This window comes from Mesitornis unicolor, unplaced genomic scaffold, assembly GCF_000695765.1.
Source record: "Mesitornis unicolor isolate BGI_N332 unplaced genomic scaffold, ASM69576v1 scaffold5490, whole genome shotgun sequence".
In the NCBI taxonomy this organism is placed as follows: Eukaryota; Metazoa; Chordata; class Aves; order Mesitornithiformes; family Mesitornithidae; genus Mesitornis; species Mesitornis unicolor.
In genome coordinates, this window is record NW_010160152.1 from 7,904 (window position 1) to 25,512 (window position 17,609).

The window sequence follows — 17,609 nt, forward strand, 5'->3', positions numbered from 1 at the left end:
CAAGTGTTACCACGAGGTGGAGCTCCAATTCTGAAAACTCGATAACCAGCCTAGCCTGCCAGGATTTTAAAGACAAGCCCCCTTTCACATGCACACCTCCATTTCCCGGTCATTCAGACCTGCCAAATCCGGTTTTATAAGGGAAACCTGCATCTATCTTTTTTATCTACATGCAGGAGTTTTCCGTTAAAAAAAAATCCCAGCATGTGGGTTTAATACAGGGAGTCCAAGAGCCTCCTCTTGCAAGTAAGATTATGAAAAACAGGGAAGAGAAATTTGGACGAAAAAGCTATGTTTGTTTTAAAAAAATATTATCATAATGGATATTACAAGAGGCAGTAATTCAACGGGACCATTTGTGTTGAAACCACTTGCTGAGAAGATGTTAATTTTACTTCTAAGAGCCATGCTGTGCACGTGGTCCTGTCTGTACTGCACACAGCTCTGTCCCACTGACTCTGTATTGGTTCAGCTATTCCATGTGGTTGTGCAGCTCCTGAAACCACAGGGATCCTCACAAAAATCCCCAAGCACTGACAGTACAGGTAACATATCTGAAAGAGAGAGAAGCTCTTACTCTCTGGAAGGCTTTCTGATCTGATTGCACTGTTCAGCAACACTAGCTTTTTCTCAGTGAAGTTGCCTGTTTTACATACTGAAGCATGTCTCCTTTCCTACTCTTCAAAAGTGCAGCAGCAGCAAACACGGGGAGAACAACGGTCATTGAACTGCTGAGAAAGTTGTAGAGTTAAGATGCAAATACATCTATAAGTTCCTGAACAACTGACTGCTACTTAAATTTAATAATTTAATATTATTCAAGTGTATCCAAAATAAACTTTTGGATTAGCAATCATCCAGCAGGGACCTAATCCAGCTGAGTTTTTTTAAACTCAAAACACTTTCCTTTTTGCTACACTCTTACCTGATGGCAAGGGCGGTCTGGGTTAGAGAGCACAAGACCAGGTCCAATGATATTAAAAGTGGCATCAATGTGCATAGGGTTAGGATCCTTAAAGGATATTATGTGCACTCTGTAGTCTGGTGCAAGGTGTCGTCTCATCCATTCAATGCCCATGTAATTTGTAACCTGAAAACAGGACAAAGTAAGTTTTCCTGGGCTAGAATATAAACTGCATCCAAGCTTAGTTTATCTAAGGTTTTATTTAAATAAATATTTAAAGCAAAAATACTAGAAGTTTGTGCCTTTAGGTAATGTCTTAGCTGTAAGACAGTCCTATTCTATGTATCAGACATTCTACAAATAGCAGATTTTGTCAACATAGTTATTTTAATGCTGATCAGGAATTTAACAATACATAAACACCAGCATCAATTATTAATATAGATACCAAAACTGTTGGAAGAAACCTTTTTTTACCTGGCTCCTTTGTACAAAGATATCTCTTCCAGCTCTAATGAAGTCAGCAGCATCAAAGCACGGCTCAAATTCAGTAGTTACAAATTTTCCCTGAGCAGCCAGTTTATGCCTGTCTTCAACAGAGTGGATTGGATAATCCTAGTTAGAGAAAAAAGAGTAACAGTTTTAGGCTGGAAATGGCAAGGGAATGTTTTCAAACTATTTGCTACTTGTTACTAGAATAAAAAAAGAAAGCATAAACGTGGAAGTTGAAGTAGATAGTTTTAGGTCTACTCAAGACTAGGTGATAAGAGACGGCAGTTACACTAAGTAGTTAACTGCTCTTCAGAGCCACTGTCTCTATAATATTCTGGCTTCTGGATTAAAAGCATCCATTACCAGTGCAGTTTAACCATCAGTCCAACAAATCACTGCACGGTGACAATACTGCTATGCAAGCTATTTCCTGGCAAGGATGTAATCCTTACTTATTCCACTGTTTAGAATGGAGCAGTACTTCAAACTAGAAGGTAGATCTTCAGTGATTTTAATAGATTTTAGAATGAATCAATGCAATTAAGGACAAATGAGGTGGAAAAAACCAACACAAACAAACTACTGAATAAGTATGCTTTAGAACAGGATCTGGAAGTTTTCTAATACTGACAGATTACCCTAAGGTGATTTTATTTGACAAAAACTTCTTTGCATCATTGATAAGATGTCACCATTCCCAGAAGGTTATAATCAGTCCACTGCCAACTGCACTTATTGCAGATGCTCTTACCAAGGCCCAAATGCACTCGGGGACATACAAGAAACTACCAAAACTGTCAAAATTATTACAAAAGAAAAAAATAAGAAAATAGTCACTTAATTATTTGAAAGGTAAACACTCACAGTGTAGATCATAACTTCTTTTATGTAACTTTAAAAATACTAATCATCATGCAAAACGAGTGTTACGAGGTTTTTTTTCTGTGCCAAAATATATATATATTTCTTTCGTGATACACTCAGGACATATGGACATTCTCAGGGAATCTTAATCCTTTAAGGTAATCTTTGCGATGTCTTTCTAGCATTCCTTCCTCTTTAGTAATGCTAAGTTACAGCCAGTAATCAAAGCAATTCAAAGCAGATTTTAATTCAATAGGCACGACTTCCTGTTTCTTATTCCCTAATTGCACACAGTTTACCTGGAAAGGCTAGAGAATATTTGCATGCATTAGAAAAACCACAAGTTTCCAGAGCTGTTTTGTTCCACTTCCTCCTCCATTTTGTGAAACCCAGATATCAGATTGAAATTATCCACAAAACGCTGTATAGCCAGAACTGATGTTCTGAAGCAAAATGAGAACAATACCTGATCATAGAGGTCATCTGCCATTGTGGGTTTAGGGGCAGTTGTCCACTTAGCACCACAGTTGAAATAATCTTTGATTATTCGTCTGTATGCTCTGTACTCAAAGAACCGAGCACGCCAAGCCATAGGTGCTTCAATAATTTCATTTCCCACCACCAACAAGATGTCTCTTGGCATGGCAGCATACATACCTAAAAGGAAAAATGCCATTAGTCTATGAGACAGCTCTTCTTTCTCAGCTCTTTCGTCTTACTCACTTTTTACCCTTTTCACCCTTTTTTACCATTACTTCTATCCAGAAGACTGGCTGGCAAGAAGCATCTTTACAAAAGCCAGGAAACCAGCACATAATCTGAGGTCCCTACATTCTATTCTGTTCCCTACGTGTATTTTCAAAGACATTTTTAGTTCAAAATTCATGCAACACTTTGCTACAAAGCCTCACTCACAAGTTTACAGCTAGATGAAAACCATCCACAACCTATATGCCTCCACTTCATAATTTGGTTAATGGTAATCAACTAGACAAATGCTTATGAATTAGACTACTTAAAAAGGTGGTAATGGGTAGCAAGTAATAGCATAGAAGAGGAATTTGATGCAACACAGAACTAGTGCAGGAAGTGGTCCTATAATACTTTTCATTAGCATTCTCTGTTCCCTAATGAATTTGAATTCCACTAGAACTTAAGAACACATTTGACATAAAAAGAGCCTGGAGACTACAGTTGGTGCAAAGCTGAGTATGAGTCACTGTGCTTTCACTGCAAATAACCATAGCCATATGTTGCTATACAAGGAGGAATGCAGCCAGAAGGTAAAGGGATGTTAAAATGTCCTTGATGCTAGTGAGGATCCTCCTGGAAAACTGTTTCCAGTTTTGGCCTCCATAGTTCAAGATGGATCCAACTCCAGGATCCAACAAAGGGCTATCAAGACTCACAGGGGGGACCTTATAGCACATGACCTGGGAGAAGTGGAATGAGTTCAGCTTATTTCATGTGGCAAGTAGGGGATAAAGCAGTAACAGCCTGCAGCTACTATCAGGGCCACTAAACATGACAGATGAACACTTCTTGGTAGTGGCAATGACAACATAGCAAGGGAATCTGACAACAAATACCTGTGTGGGAAGTTCAGGTTACATATTAGGAAAATTGTCTTTCATTAGGAAGTCCAGGCAACACTAAAAAAGGTCAGCAAACCAGATGGCAGAATCTCCATCCTTGGAGATTTTCCAAGTTGTAGCTACACAAAACGATCACTGACCTCATCTAACACTAGCAATAGTGCTGCTCCAAACAAGGTGGTAGACTAGATGACATCCAAAATGTCATGATAAATGCTAAACAGACAAGGCCTTCAACAGTGGAAGAACATTTACCTGTAGACTCAAAATCAGGTGTTTTATACTTCACGGACCAGTCAATTGGTTCGGGCCTCTTGACAATTACACCTTCTCCTTTCAAAATATTGCACATCTCTTCAATTTCAGCAACAGCTTTTTTTAAATGGTCTTTGGGGAAACTCTGGCCTCCAAATTTCTGATAAAATCCCCAATACTTTTCATATGTGTTGGCCTAAAACAAAAGGACAGGTAAGTGACAAAGAATAAGCATTAGTTATTCTAGTAGAGTGAGATAGATGTAGAAGACATAGTTCTTAATGTTCAAAGTTTCTTGTTCTTTTTTCACTGACTCCCTATTTCTTTGTATGCACTATGCCACTGTTGTGTGCCTTATATTCGATTCCTGCAATATTTTGAAGAGTTGCTAAGAATAGTTAATGTCTTGCTTATTCTTCTAAAATAAAGAGGCAGGAGAGGAGGAAGAAAAAATACTTCAATACTTCAATATGATCCAGACACACAATCAGAACAAATTATGCTGCTTCAGTTCAGTGTATCTTTGAAAGTACTTCATTCAGATTTATAAGCTGTGAAACCAGCAATTTTGATGGGTCTCTGCTAACACTAACCTGAAAGAGGAACAAGAGCATATGGAGCCCTTCTGGAACAACAGCAGAAGGGATCAGGAACAGGCAAGCAAGTGGTCAGGTCTTCCTTCTGCCAGAGTCCTGCTCATTCAAGTAGTATGAGTGACAGCAAAGGGATGCAGGAGAACCTCCCCTCCTAAACATGAGGTTATCTGCTGACACTGCCGTCCTGACTACCTTCCAGAATACAATGTTCTGGTCAAAAAAAATATAATTATGTCCTTTTTGTGTTAGTACTGTCAGTGAGCCTCAGGCAGGCAAGGCAATTCATCTGAAAGCAAGCCTGACCTCCTTTAGCAATGCAGGCTATCCACTATTCTCTTCTATGTCTGGGTATTTGGCCTCATTCTAGAGAGGTAAGACAGAAGACAGAAAATTCAACCATTTAGAGATCCTTAAACTTTATATAGAGAGCTCAGGCAAAGGTCTCAGCATGGCCATCCTGTTCCTCCAATACTGAAGCTTCTTCCCATCCTTCCTGAAGGAATTTATCCTTTTTCTCTGAGTGAGGTCTTGGGTAATTCGATCACCTCAGACTTGCCAGCTGTTCAGAAGTCACATGCAGATCATAAGAAGTGCCTAGCATTCCTATGGAAACCCGTTCTGCTAAAGAGACAAATTTGTCCTAAGGAGTAAAGCCAGTTATTTTCAGAGCCGCCTGTGATGCATGTGAATATCATTAATTCCTATGAGGTGCAGCTCCCCTCTTCACCAGGTGTGCTCTAGTTTCGGTATTTTTTCAAACCTGAGAAATGCTGCTTGTGTTGCACCAATATGATGGCATAATCTTGAAGTTCAGACAGAGTGAGGGTTAGTACCATAACACCACTCATGTTCCCTACTTTGAGTAACTGGGAGAAGGAGATATGACTGGGCATCTATTTCAGACCAACTCAGGGTTGTGATTTCAGGCTCCTTTGATCATATACATACAACTTGTTTCAGACTATTCAGAAACTACCATGGCTAGGACACAAAAAAGAGCTTTAAATATTAATCTCCTCAATGCACCTTATACCCTACTGTCTGAGAGTACCTAAGAAAAAAGTAGCAGCATTTTCTTTTCAGAAAGAAATTTAAGTGTGCTATAATGAAATTACTGTCTTTATGAAACAGCCAAATTACTCCCTATAGTTGCTATACATTTTAAACTCTTGTTGTGGAAAATAATTAACATTATCAACGTTAATGCTCTGGCAATGTACTTTAAAGCTAGTAATGACAGTTATTAAATTTAATACATTGAAACAGAGATTCGGATCAAAATGTTTTTTACCTAATTCAGTAGTAAACACACACACAGCTTCTCACTCAAGATACAATGAACTGTGGTAATAATACTGCTTCTCCAAAAATTGTTATTCACAAAGTACACTGAAAAACATTGCAGAGTATGAACCTATAAAGCTCAACTGTTTGACTAAGCGTCAACTGCTTCAGAAGAATACAGCTGAACTGTAAGATTTTTGACCAAAGTTTTAATTAAAAAAAGGCATCTTCCTAATTAATGTAGTTGCTGACTTCTAGTTAAGATGCCCCATGTTTCCCAATAGCGTATTTTCCTCTACATAACCTACATAGCCCATTTCAAGCTCCCAAAAGGATATGCAGTAGTGCCAGCTCATTAATATTTATCACATATTTAGGGCTCCCTGTTCAGTTAATTCCTTCCTCCTCCTTATGCCAAGCACGTCGTTTCCACATCACAGCAAAAAGACTTGCATATACCAAAAAGCACGTCCCAAAGTATAAGAAAATGCTGAATGGAGCCGTACTTCCTGCACTTAAATATTTTGTACATAAACACACATACAATTTTAAGACATGACCTAGAAGTACCTCAGAGCAAGTATTTACCAAAGCTGTTATAATCTGAGTTGTGTTTTTTAAAGCATCTCCACTCCAAAGCCTCAATTCTTCCTTATGCAACTCAAATTTGCTAGTGTAGAAAACGACACTTTTTTTTTCCCAAGGGGTAACCCTACTTAGTTTTGAGCCCAATTGAACTTTCATCAGTTCTACCAACTATCCTAAATGCTAGAGTATTTATTTTGACAACAGCAAGGCCATATCACTAGAGTAGACTGTACATATTAGAGATTCTTTCCACTATTGACTTCTGTTAAAACAACTAATTCAGTTGAAAGTGGAAAGAAAAGGCATATTCCCCACCAACGTGACTGTGCTGTAAAATTTCACAGATGCAAACTAATTGAAAGAAGAATCCTCTAAAGTAAACATCACACCTTGCACATTGTAAAGCTTCAACAAATTGCATGTATAAAACCCACATTATTTCCTATTTAAGGGGATTTTGTATTGTTTACCTTAACCTCCACAGAAAAAGGTGGGACACAAGCATTTTCAGCTCTCCCCACAATGACCTCTTCCAGTGGGTCCCATTCATTGTAGGAGCAAACAGGACAGTCCTTAGGCACAGGGCTAGTTGCCTTGTTGTCATCAGCAGCACAGGTGTTCTGAGAGGCTGCAGCTGCCTGGGTGCTCTGGAAAGATCGCTGCACCCATCCTGTAAAGACTTTTCCAAGCTTAAAATAAAAATAAGAATGAAAGTTATGCTTCCCTTTGAAAAGGCAAAAAAGCAATGGTTCAGTCCACAAGTGCCTCATACTGTAATCCCAAAGCAATGTACATTATTTGGAGCATTAATAGAAACACACTACTTGTTCCAACCATTTTAACTTACTCATGCCCTACTAGATGCTTAAAGGACAATTCACCTTTTAAAATACAAGCAGCTTAGGAGAGTAATAGCACAGCACTGACAGTAGCAACTGGAGTCACTGAACTCTGTGCTGCTGCACCGGGAGGTCGCACGGGTGAGCCTCAGTCAAAAAAGCCTGGAGGCGTTCCGCGCCCACTCACCACCGCTCGGGGCAAGCCTCCCCGCTCCCGACGGGGCATCCTCAGCCCCAGCCCCAGCCCCTCTAAGCGCGGAGGCGGATCTGCCTGGCACCAACCCGCGAACCGATGTAATGCGCCGCTTCGGCTCCCCGGCTCCCCCCGCGAAAGCACCGCACTCGCAGCATCTCTGCCGGCAGGACACGACAGCTCCACGCCCGCCCCCACCGGCAGCACAACTACGCCCTCCGCCCGCTCGCCTTCTTTATAACGGCCCGCCACGCCCCCGCACCGCCCACTGGCTGAGGGCGTGCGGAGCCCATGCGGAGAGCGGCGAGGTGCGGGGGTACCGCGGTGCTGCCCGCCAGCCGGGATGGAAGAGCAGCCGGAGCAATCGAGCCCCAGGCCCGGAGAGCCGCAGTCTGGCTGGATGAGGCTCTCTCCAGAGCTGACTGACGGCTTCTTTAAACATACCTGGATTTCATTTCCACAAATGGCTCTTTAGCAGCAATTTGACTTTGAAGATTTCCAGTCAGGTTGAAACGCCTTCTCTAAAAAGTGTGCCGAAGTGCATCATTCAGTTATTTTCAGTCATCAAATATGCATGTTCTTCATTAAAGCTGTAGTAGACAACAGAAATTCAATTTTATCCAAAAATTCCAATTTGTATTTTCAAGAATTCAGATTTTTAGACTAAGACCTAAAGATTTTGTGATTTGCCTAAAAATATTTTAATTCCTTAGTTACTGAAAGTGTGTTTCAAATGTTTAATTTCAAATTCTGGCTTCTTAAAAATACATACTGTAATATTACAAAAAGCTGTCTTAAGATGAAAATCTAAAATGGTTAGCTTACACTTACACCCTTCTTTCCCCCTGCAAAATCTCTTCATTATAAAATGAACAGAATTATGATAAAATATACTATCTCGACAGAACTGCAGTTTACAATGAGAAATGTGTTTGCTACCTATTTAATATATCCCTCTTAGCCTGCTGTCCTGCATTTTCTCAACTTTGCATAAAAGTTCTCTTTAAAATAATTTCATTTTGCCTTACAGAAGTAAAAAGAAAAAAAAGAAAAGAAGTTATTCTTTTTGGTTCTGCCTTTATCACCCATGCAGTGCCTAGCATTTCTTCAGCCTTGCTCAATACTCCTTCAGCCTGTGCTTCATTATCCAGAGCTAGTAGAGTGGGGCACGGCTGTGAACAGACACGACACTTAACATGACTCCTACATGTAAGATCACAGCTAGTGCTAGTGAACTTGGCTATACCTACAGCAGGAAAAAGGTAAACAACACTCGTATTAACGTATATTAAAATATAAGCTACAGTCCTAGAATGCAGGAAATCAGCTACAGTTTTAACACACCTTAGATACACAAGTGAGCAAGTTTTATTCTACTGGGTAATTAATCATTCAGCAGTTTGCTGTTTTGGCACAGGTAAATACTACATCTTCCCAGGAGAAATAGGACAGTGCAGGTGCTCTCTTCATGAACTGACATAATTCTCAGAGCAAAGTTAATTATTTCAGTTGGTATGATGTCAAGCACGCTTTACCCTGTTTCATACGACTGCCGAACTTTTTCATAACTCATCTTAGGACTCATCCTTTGTTAGGACTCATTTGTAACATAATCGCCTCTGACACTATTCTTGTATTGAAAAGGATGCAAGGATATTTGTTTTCATTTCAAAAAGGAATTTTCTTCATGCTACTTAATTCCTAGTTACCAATTTTGGCATCAATTTAAATAAAGAAAACCCTTAAGTTTATTCTAGTTCTGCTCAAATGCTTGTTGTTTGATTCAGTTTATTTTGCTAAGGTCACTCTAGTCACATTGACCTTCTAGAAAAATTAATGATTGGCTTGTGGCTAAATCCAAAGGTCTTGCTTCTTTTTCTGTCCTTCTCAACTTATCAGCGAGTTTTGGACCTTTGGATCATTCTTTATCAACTCAGTTTACACAGTCTTTCTGACTCTGCACAATACTTCTTTTTCCTACTTACTAAATATGTTTGATGCCTTAGAGGATCCCCAAAAGTGTCCTTGCCATCATTACAATGAGCTTTGTGCTAAGTGTTCTAACATTTTTTAAATTTTGTCTGCTGGACTGCATTTGTCCTGGTCAGGTTTTTTCAGTGAAAACATTCTTTCCCATATCTAAAAGGTCGGTGTCTTCCTTTCTTAGGGGTAGTTCCTCCTGGATATAAGCAAATCTTCATTTAAGTACAATCAAAGCAGACATTATTTCCTTTTCCTAACTGGCACATTTATGCTCTGCCCTTTACTCATGCCAATAGCATTTTCCTTCCAGCCTTCATTGAGAAGCACTCATTTGACCCTCAGATTGCCCTCACATGGGCCCTGATACTTGCAGTGCTATCAATGCACTAACCATCTAAAATGCAGTCTAGTGGTACCCCTATGTTTCTTTCATCACTTGACATCTTCTGGGTCACTTGAAAAAAATCTCGTTTGTCTCCTTAAAGCAATCATTTACTTGTATTTCTCTGCTTACAGCTTTTTATTCCTGAACACCCAAGACAGGCTTCATACAGCTTGCATTTATGGTGTATGGAAGTGTCATTCCTCACAGTTCCCTCTCTGGCATCAAAACGAGAGTCTTCTTGCTTTTTGTACACTATGTAACTCGTTATATCGTCCTTCTCCTCTTCTACATGAAGGGCTTGATCCACCAATATACATTATAACAGTGACAGTTTAAATCATGGAGCACAACACCAGTAATGATTTTTCAAATGTAAATAAAGCCAAATTCATTCATTCTAATACAAGAAAGTTACTTGAACATGTGATTGACTGAGCAGGGGCCTAACTTTTTGCATCAAAAATCTCATTATAAAGATTACATCATTGTTATTACACATGAATGCTAGAATTATTACAACATCTTAAAAGCTCAGCTCACTGCCCAAAAGCTTGTCAATTTTTCCCAAAGTTATGTGCTGGTCTAATAAAGGTATTTTCTTCCACTGCAAACCTCACCTTAGTAAAGAATTTTAACTTGAAACAGGAATAGGAGCTTCACATCGCTATTGCTGAGATTCGGGCTATAAAGATTAACTAGCAAGTTGGTTTGGGTTTGGTTTGTTTGTTTTAATGGGACTCGATGCATATTTTACAATATTCTAACCATCATTTCTGAATGGCATGAGGTGCCTTGCACGCTTATATAAAACCATCTCGTTCTGATAACTAGTAATCCATTTAAAGTAATGTGGCTCCAGTTAATGAAGAATAACGTTCTAGCACAACAGCATTAAAGAATAACATATTATGTAGGAAAATTCTAGTTTAAAACCACACAATTAGAAAAAACAAGAGGAGACGTGCAGTAGAGAGAAGCTATCCTTGGTAACAAGACCAGTGTTAGTGAAGGTTGAAGTATAAACTCAGCTATTTGTTAGGACAGTATCTGGTCTCAGTTTCACGTATCTTTAACACATACCTATTAAAGAAACAGAAGTCTCAAGGTATTATACTACTGTTTAAATGTGAATTTCCATCTGTCCAGGAATGGAGGTCCTGCCTTTCAAAAGCATTATTGTTCAGATTTGTGATGTGGCATAGCAGCATGCCTGAAGCACTTGAGGGATGCGATGTTTAAGGTTTCTTACCAGTACGCTTTCTTACCAGTATATCTACTATATTACTTATTAAAATGATTTGGTGTATGACATCTGGTGTGACCTGGTCTCAACATTTACGTATATTCAACAGTTTTTACCTGTCCTTACTTTTACTTTACTTACAGAAACATACTCTGTTCAACAACACAAATGGGAGAGACTTCAGTTTCTTCTAGTGCCTTGTCAAGGCTACTGCTTGCTAAATTCCAGCAGACTGCACCTGCAAGAAGAGAATCTCGCACAGCAAATCTTATCTGTTCGCTCTCAGGAACAACACAGAAGAATCCAGTACACTTCTTAGAAAGGAAGTTTCAAACTTCCTGAAGTTCAGAAGTCTGGACTGTTCAAGATGGGGAGAATAAATGCATCTCAAAATATTAAAATGACTTTTTTTTCCCTTTAAGCTCATAATTTTGTTGTCAACTCTGAACTCAAGAACAGTAAAAATGTTTTGTAGCACATAATTAAAACAACATATTTCAGTTTAATGTGTGACCTATAATATGAGCTGAAAATCAATGTATGATTTTCAAAGACCTTTGAAAGATATTTCAATTTTAATGAAGCAATATAAAATCTTGCTTTATCTTTCTTCACACTCAAAAGAAAGCTATAATTAGATTTAATCCTTAACCAACCAAACAAGCTATATATGTAAAATGTCAGGAAATTCTTTCTTCCCAATCCCAGTTTCACTAAACCCAATTTAATTTTTAGACTTGCTGACAAACTCTACATGGCTTCTCCCTGTTTTATCTTTTAGAGTTATTGAAAGACAAATCCTGTGGTATTCCCCAAATGCCAATTCTGGGTACTCCTTGGAAGATACTGTGCTCTTCCTTGTCAGGACATCTGCACTCTGTGACATGCTGAAGTGCCAAATTCTTCATCAGACTGAGTGGAGTGTGCTGCAATGGAGCTTTGACTACAGAATGAAAGACTCCCATGAGTACAAGAACTACGTAAAACTGATTTCCTCTCTTTTTCCTGCAATTCATACGGTAAATTACAAATCACGATCATAAACTAGATGGTATTTACCATAATCGGAGACCAGAATTTATAAGGAATCTCCATGATGTGGATACACTGGTATCTAAGAATTCTGTCACCTTCCTGCTAGCTGGGGCACTGAAGGGGTCTTTATTCCTACCCAGCTAGCTATTTTCATGAAACTTGTAGGAGCTTAATACCATTGAGGAATATGACCCTCTCTCAAATTTGGCTGCACGGAGCTAACAGGTTCAAGTTACAGGGAGGGGAAGAAGAGAACAGACACAGACATATGCACATACACAACCCACAGTCGTATAACCTTAGGTTCTTAGGAAGCAAGATTAAAACCTTCATTGTCTTTAAGAAAGCAAAAGACAAAAAAACTGCTACTGTTGGAATGCAGGTGACTTACGTAGATGTTTTCTGTACAAAACTTACGTAGCAACAGATCAAATATTTTTAAGATTGTTGGCATACCAGTATGATTCAATTCTTAGCGTATTATCTTGTTCATTTATGCAAGTATTGCTCTTCATATCTTTCTGTTAAAACATCTTTAAAATGTCATTGCAAAATGCAATCAAATGACATATACAATCAAAATGCGTTTCAACAGATATGATTTAAAAGAACATATCAATATTAATATGTATTGCATTAAATTTCAAGTGCGTCTGATAATTTGGGAAATCATTTAACTCCTGTTTTGGGAAACACAAAGCTGGAATACTAGAAAGATGTAGAGGAACACAGCTATGTACCCCAACCCAAAACAAGGCTCAGTAACTGAGCAAAGAAAACAGTACAGTCCATAGAGGTGTATATATGTGGGCCAGTGGGGAGATAGAAGTTGCGATTGAAATAGCAAACACAATGACAGAGCTATGGTGAGATAACCATTAGACAAAACTTATGGCTTAAAAGTAGTAAAAGAAAATGTTTGGAACTTTGAGCAAATAAAATAGTCCTTGTTGACTGAATCCACCTGATTTCAGGAAGATAGAACTTCCCACTGTCTTTCTGGCTACTCACAAATTACGTTACATCATAGAAATGACTGATTTAATAATTAATTCCTTTTCTGAACAGAGCTTGCAGAAATCCACACCCTGACTAGCTACACTGTATATGCACGTAAACATGAGTACCAACATACGTATAAATATCTGTTTTAATTTTAGATGTCATGTTTCTATTATAGAAAGATGACAGAGTTGAAGAAAGTTCTGTGAAGGCAAGGGGTTTGGTGATCATAATCCATGACATTTTACAGAGGCAGGGCAGTGCTGACTACTGAAAAATGCAGGAGGTTCATGCAGCAAAAGGCACATCACTTGGTGGGATAGATTTCATTCAGACCAGTATTTCCATGTGTACAGTAACATGATCTGCCAACATTTTCTAGGGTCAGTGCTGTGACAATACTTTCTGTCAGGGCTGCCAAGTGAACTTCGTGGCTCTAGGACATTTGAAATCTCTTGAATCTCAAATATATGGTCTTGCGACATAGCAGGTTGTACATTAGCATTTAAAATCTGGAAACTGCTTCACATCTTTCTAGAAAAATATTTATGGAAAGTATTTTATACTCTTTCCAGGAAAGGACTGCCCAATGCACCAAAGTTATTAGATATCTGTTTACTTTAGGGAGAATGCTACCAAAAAACCAGCCTTACTCTGCTTCTCCTTTCTACACTGAACCACAGAATGCCTTGAAGAGACAATACTCCCTGACAATAGGAATAAGCCACAGAACCTCAGTCATTCTGTGCAGTTTCTTGAGCTTTTGAATATTCCCTTTGACACACAAGCAGTTACACAATTACTATTTTCTAGTATATGCATGCAGTTTATTCCTATGAAGGAGGTTGGAGTATCCCTAGACTAAACTAGATGGTACATTTTGCCTGTTCAGTTTGCTACTGCTCAGTAAATAAGGCTGTGAGAATAAAGCCTCTCTTTTCCCTCCTTCCTTTTTCCTAAGAACACACAGATCTTTGATAAGCACATTCCTTCACCTGGTGCTCTTTTTGGCAGAATTTATGAATGTTGCTCATACCCTAATGCCTCTTAAAAGTTTGCTGAGTATAAACTTGCCTTGATGGCAGGATAGTAACAAATTATACAAGTAGGGTTTGATTTGAGTGTCTCCTTTGGAGGATTTAATAAATTCATCGCCAGTTTTATGCTGAATCTGATTCAAGCCTAAAGTTAGTGGTTCAAAAATAACATTGGATTCAGGCACATGAATGTCATCTGCTCTTCCATCACAAAGTTAAAAAAAAGGCAAAGCCATAATTTAGTAGAAAGGAGTAATTTTAAATTCTCCTGGCGTCAAGGCTCAGCTAAGATTTCTGCTCAATGCTTACCCTTTCGTGTCCCCTCGGCCACTGCAGTTTTTGATAGAGAACAAGCTCTCAGGAGAGAGGAGGGAGCCAGTCGCTTGCTTGCAATGACTGGGATACCTGTACTAACCTATCTGAACTAACTTCTGCTGGCATAGCTCTGGAATGAGTTTGGCTGTGTATCTGCAATGAACTAACAGAATTCAAACTCTATTTATGGGATGGAAACATTGTCTCAACTCCATGGAAGAGAATTGGGCAAGGCTCCCTTTGGCACTTCTGTATCAGGAGCAGAGATAATTCCCGAGCTTTGGCAGCTCCCTTCCCTGTTCTTGAAGAGCACATCTGTTCTGATGAATCCCAACCATGTCCATCCAAGGAAGATGAGGATGGGCTTAGTGCCAAGAATCGAGTTACCATCCAACACCAGTTATCTCTCACGTGTCACTGTAGAATATTACAGTTTTGTTCCTAGAATTTCACACCAGTTGCTTCTAACACCTCTGCAACAGAAAGATGAGTCTCGCTACCATTCAGATAGCTTCACCTAGAATTTTCTTAGCCAGTCATAAATAAGCAGAGAGCTAAGTCTAAGCTCACCACTCACTACAAATATTTTAAGATTTTTAACTTCAACAAGCATGGTATTGTAAGGAGATTTGGTGGGCAATTTTCTAGCAAAGTTAGTTCTTAGTTGAAAAATACCCATTTCTTGAAATCCAAAGGTTTCATTAAGAGGTTTTAGATCCAATAAATTTAGGCAAAACAGAGGAAGAGTTCCCTTTCCTACTTCCACTTTGTCCTCCAGTTTTCCATACAGGCTTCTTGGAAGACAGACACTCACAGCCTGCTGTGAGTGCTACGTGTATGCTACATTTGCTTTGGCTTTGCAGCAAAATGATTAAATCTCCAACTAGAGATACAAGAGGCTTTGGAAGACCAGGTCCCCTCTCAAGATACCATGTGTGCTTCTAACTGGTGGGCTAAACTACTAAGTCACGATATGCACGATGACGTAGCTAAGAGCCATAGTTATTAATTGCCTACATAGTAACAGTATTGTCCCTTGATGCTACCCTACTAACCCACCTCTCATCTTCTGTGGAACATAGCAGATCTCCTGTATGTCTACACTATTAGAGATCTACATGTGCAGCATACGAATCTGGACCATCCATACGGTTTTGTCATGACATGTTTATTCAGGCTGCACCTTTTTCATCTTTTAAAAGCAATGTCATTAACATAAATGAACATAAAAGAGCTTGTGACGGAGTGCAGCAAAGTAAAGGCAACATCTAACATCTAGATTTCTTGCTTTTTTGGAGGGACCTGGGTAATCCATTGGACAAAACTTTCTTGGAAATTCCAGGGTCACAGCGATTCACTCTCTTTGAAGGAGACTTTTTGGAGGTTGGAGATTGCAAAGTATTTCAGTGAACAAAGGTGTCATATCAGCTGCAGATTGGATGAGCAAGTCAGCTCATCTAGCTGACCCACTAGAATCCCTGATGCATCACAGACTTATAAGCATCATCCCTCAGAAGTGGGGAAAGATCTGGAAAAATACCAATAAACTGCTGATGTTAGCACAGTTTCAGTGGTGCCACAGCGTGTATTTCACTGACCTTCATCTCCTGAACCTCTGCCAGAGGGAGAGGGAGGACAAAAATGGAATGGCTTGAACTCTGCCATGAGTAGGTTCAGTGATTTATCTCTCCATAGACTATGAACTTGGTTTTTACATTTACAAAAATGATTTTGCCTGGTTAATGGACACCTTGCAACCCATGTAGAAGTGGGAAAGGAACAGAAGGAGATTTTGAGATGTAGCATGTAGGTGAGGGAGATCAAGCTGTTGCTTATTATCTCCTCCTTCCCTCCTTTGCATTGGTCCTAATATTGGTACTAATAGGACTCCTCAATGAGTCAGTTCTCTTCAGCAGAGAACTCACCCAGCAAAATACAGTTTTCTGCTGGCTTAGTGAGCTGAATTCATCGCTGAAGTGTCAGATGAGCACCAGAGCTGAAGCAAGGGAGGCAGTGGAGTTAGAAGGCCACATAAGGAGGAGAAGGAAACAGAATCACCCCTTCTGGCAGGACCAATGAATTAGACGTGGTCAGCCCGTCTCATCTGATTGCAAACTTACAGAAACACTGTGGTAATACTGCAAATAAGTCTTTAATATCAACTACAGTATCTGTGAATTTGAAAATAGGACAGAAGGGCATTTGAAACTGGAAGCTGAAGACTGAAGACTTCAGTTCAGCAATCCTGAAAAATACCCAGTTGGGGCTTTCAGTGGGAAGGGTCAAGTGAAACAGGCATGAAAAGAACCAGCCCAGCTGACCTGTTACACAGGTTTGCTGAAGCCACAAGTCATCTCCTCTGAAGCCCATCTCTCTGTTATTCATCAGTAATTAGGCAAGTGTTGTTCTGCGGTGTGATTATTGTCACTTGAGCTAGCCAGAAGAGCGCACACTGCCTTATACCACTACAGCGAGGCCTCCCATCAAACCAGAAAAACTAGAAAATGGCAGAGAAAAGAGAGGAAGCCGTCTGCACAGAAAATGCTGCAGCCAAAACATCCTATGCAGCCAGCATGAGGAGTGCTGGGCTTTCCCATGCTCCCTGTCCACGTACCCTTCCCTTAACTAACAGTACAGTGAGCTTGAATCCCAATTTAATACTGACTTGCAGTGACTTGCTACCCTCTGGTGACATCTCATGGATCAAAGCAAGAGATCCCTGCCTGCAGGCAAACCCTGCAAAGCCTTGAGTGTCTGCACCTGCAAAGTGGAAGTCTCTGAATGCATTTCATTAACTATATTTTAATTTTATATATATAAAGCTTTTTATTATTATAGTAATAATTAAATTAAGTCATAACCCAAAAAATAAGGATAGAAATGAGATGGTTAAAGATATTACCAGGGTCTAATACTGAGACATTTATAGCATTTATTTCTTAACAATTTGTTTAAAATATGTCCTGGCTTGAGCTAAACAGAACTATTTTTCTATTTAG

General features: G+C 39.3%; 1 protein-coding gene across 1 annotated transcript in view; it reads right to left on the reverse strand.

Moving 5' to 3' along the window:
• The window catches only part of GATM (glycine amidinotransferase (L-arginine:glycine amidinotransferase)), an 11,154-nt gene extending 3,385 nt beyond the window's left edge, over window positions 1–7,769 (reverse strand). The window contains exons 1-6 of the mRNA XM_010189033.1: window positions 7,700–7,769; window positions 7,049–7,267; window positions 4,111–4,306; window positions 2,727–2,917; window positions 1,382–1,519; window positions 926–1,090 (exon numbers count right to left, since the gene is read on the reverse strand). Of these exons, the coding sequence (XP_010187335.1) occupies window positions 926–1,090; window positions 1,382–1,519; window positions 2,727–2,917; window positions 4,111–4,306; window positions 7,049–7,267; window positions 7,700–7,768 (978 nt within the window). The 5' untranslated portion in view covers window position 7,769. The remainder of the gene's footprint in view (window positions 1–925; window positions 1,091–1,381; window positions 1,520–2,726; window positions 2,918–4,110; window positions 4,307–7,048; window positions 7,268–7,699) is intronic.
• Between the last annotated feature and the right edge of the window lie 9,840 nt (window positions 7,770–17,609).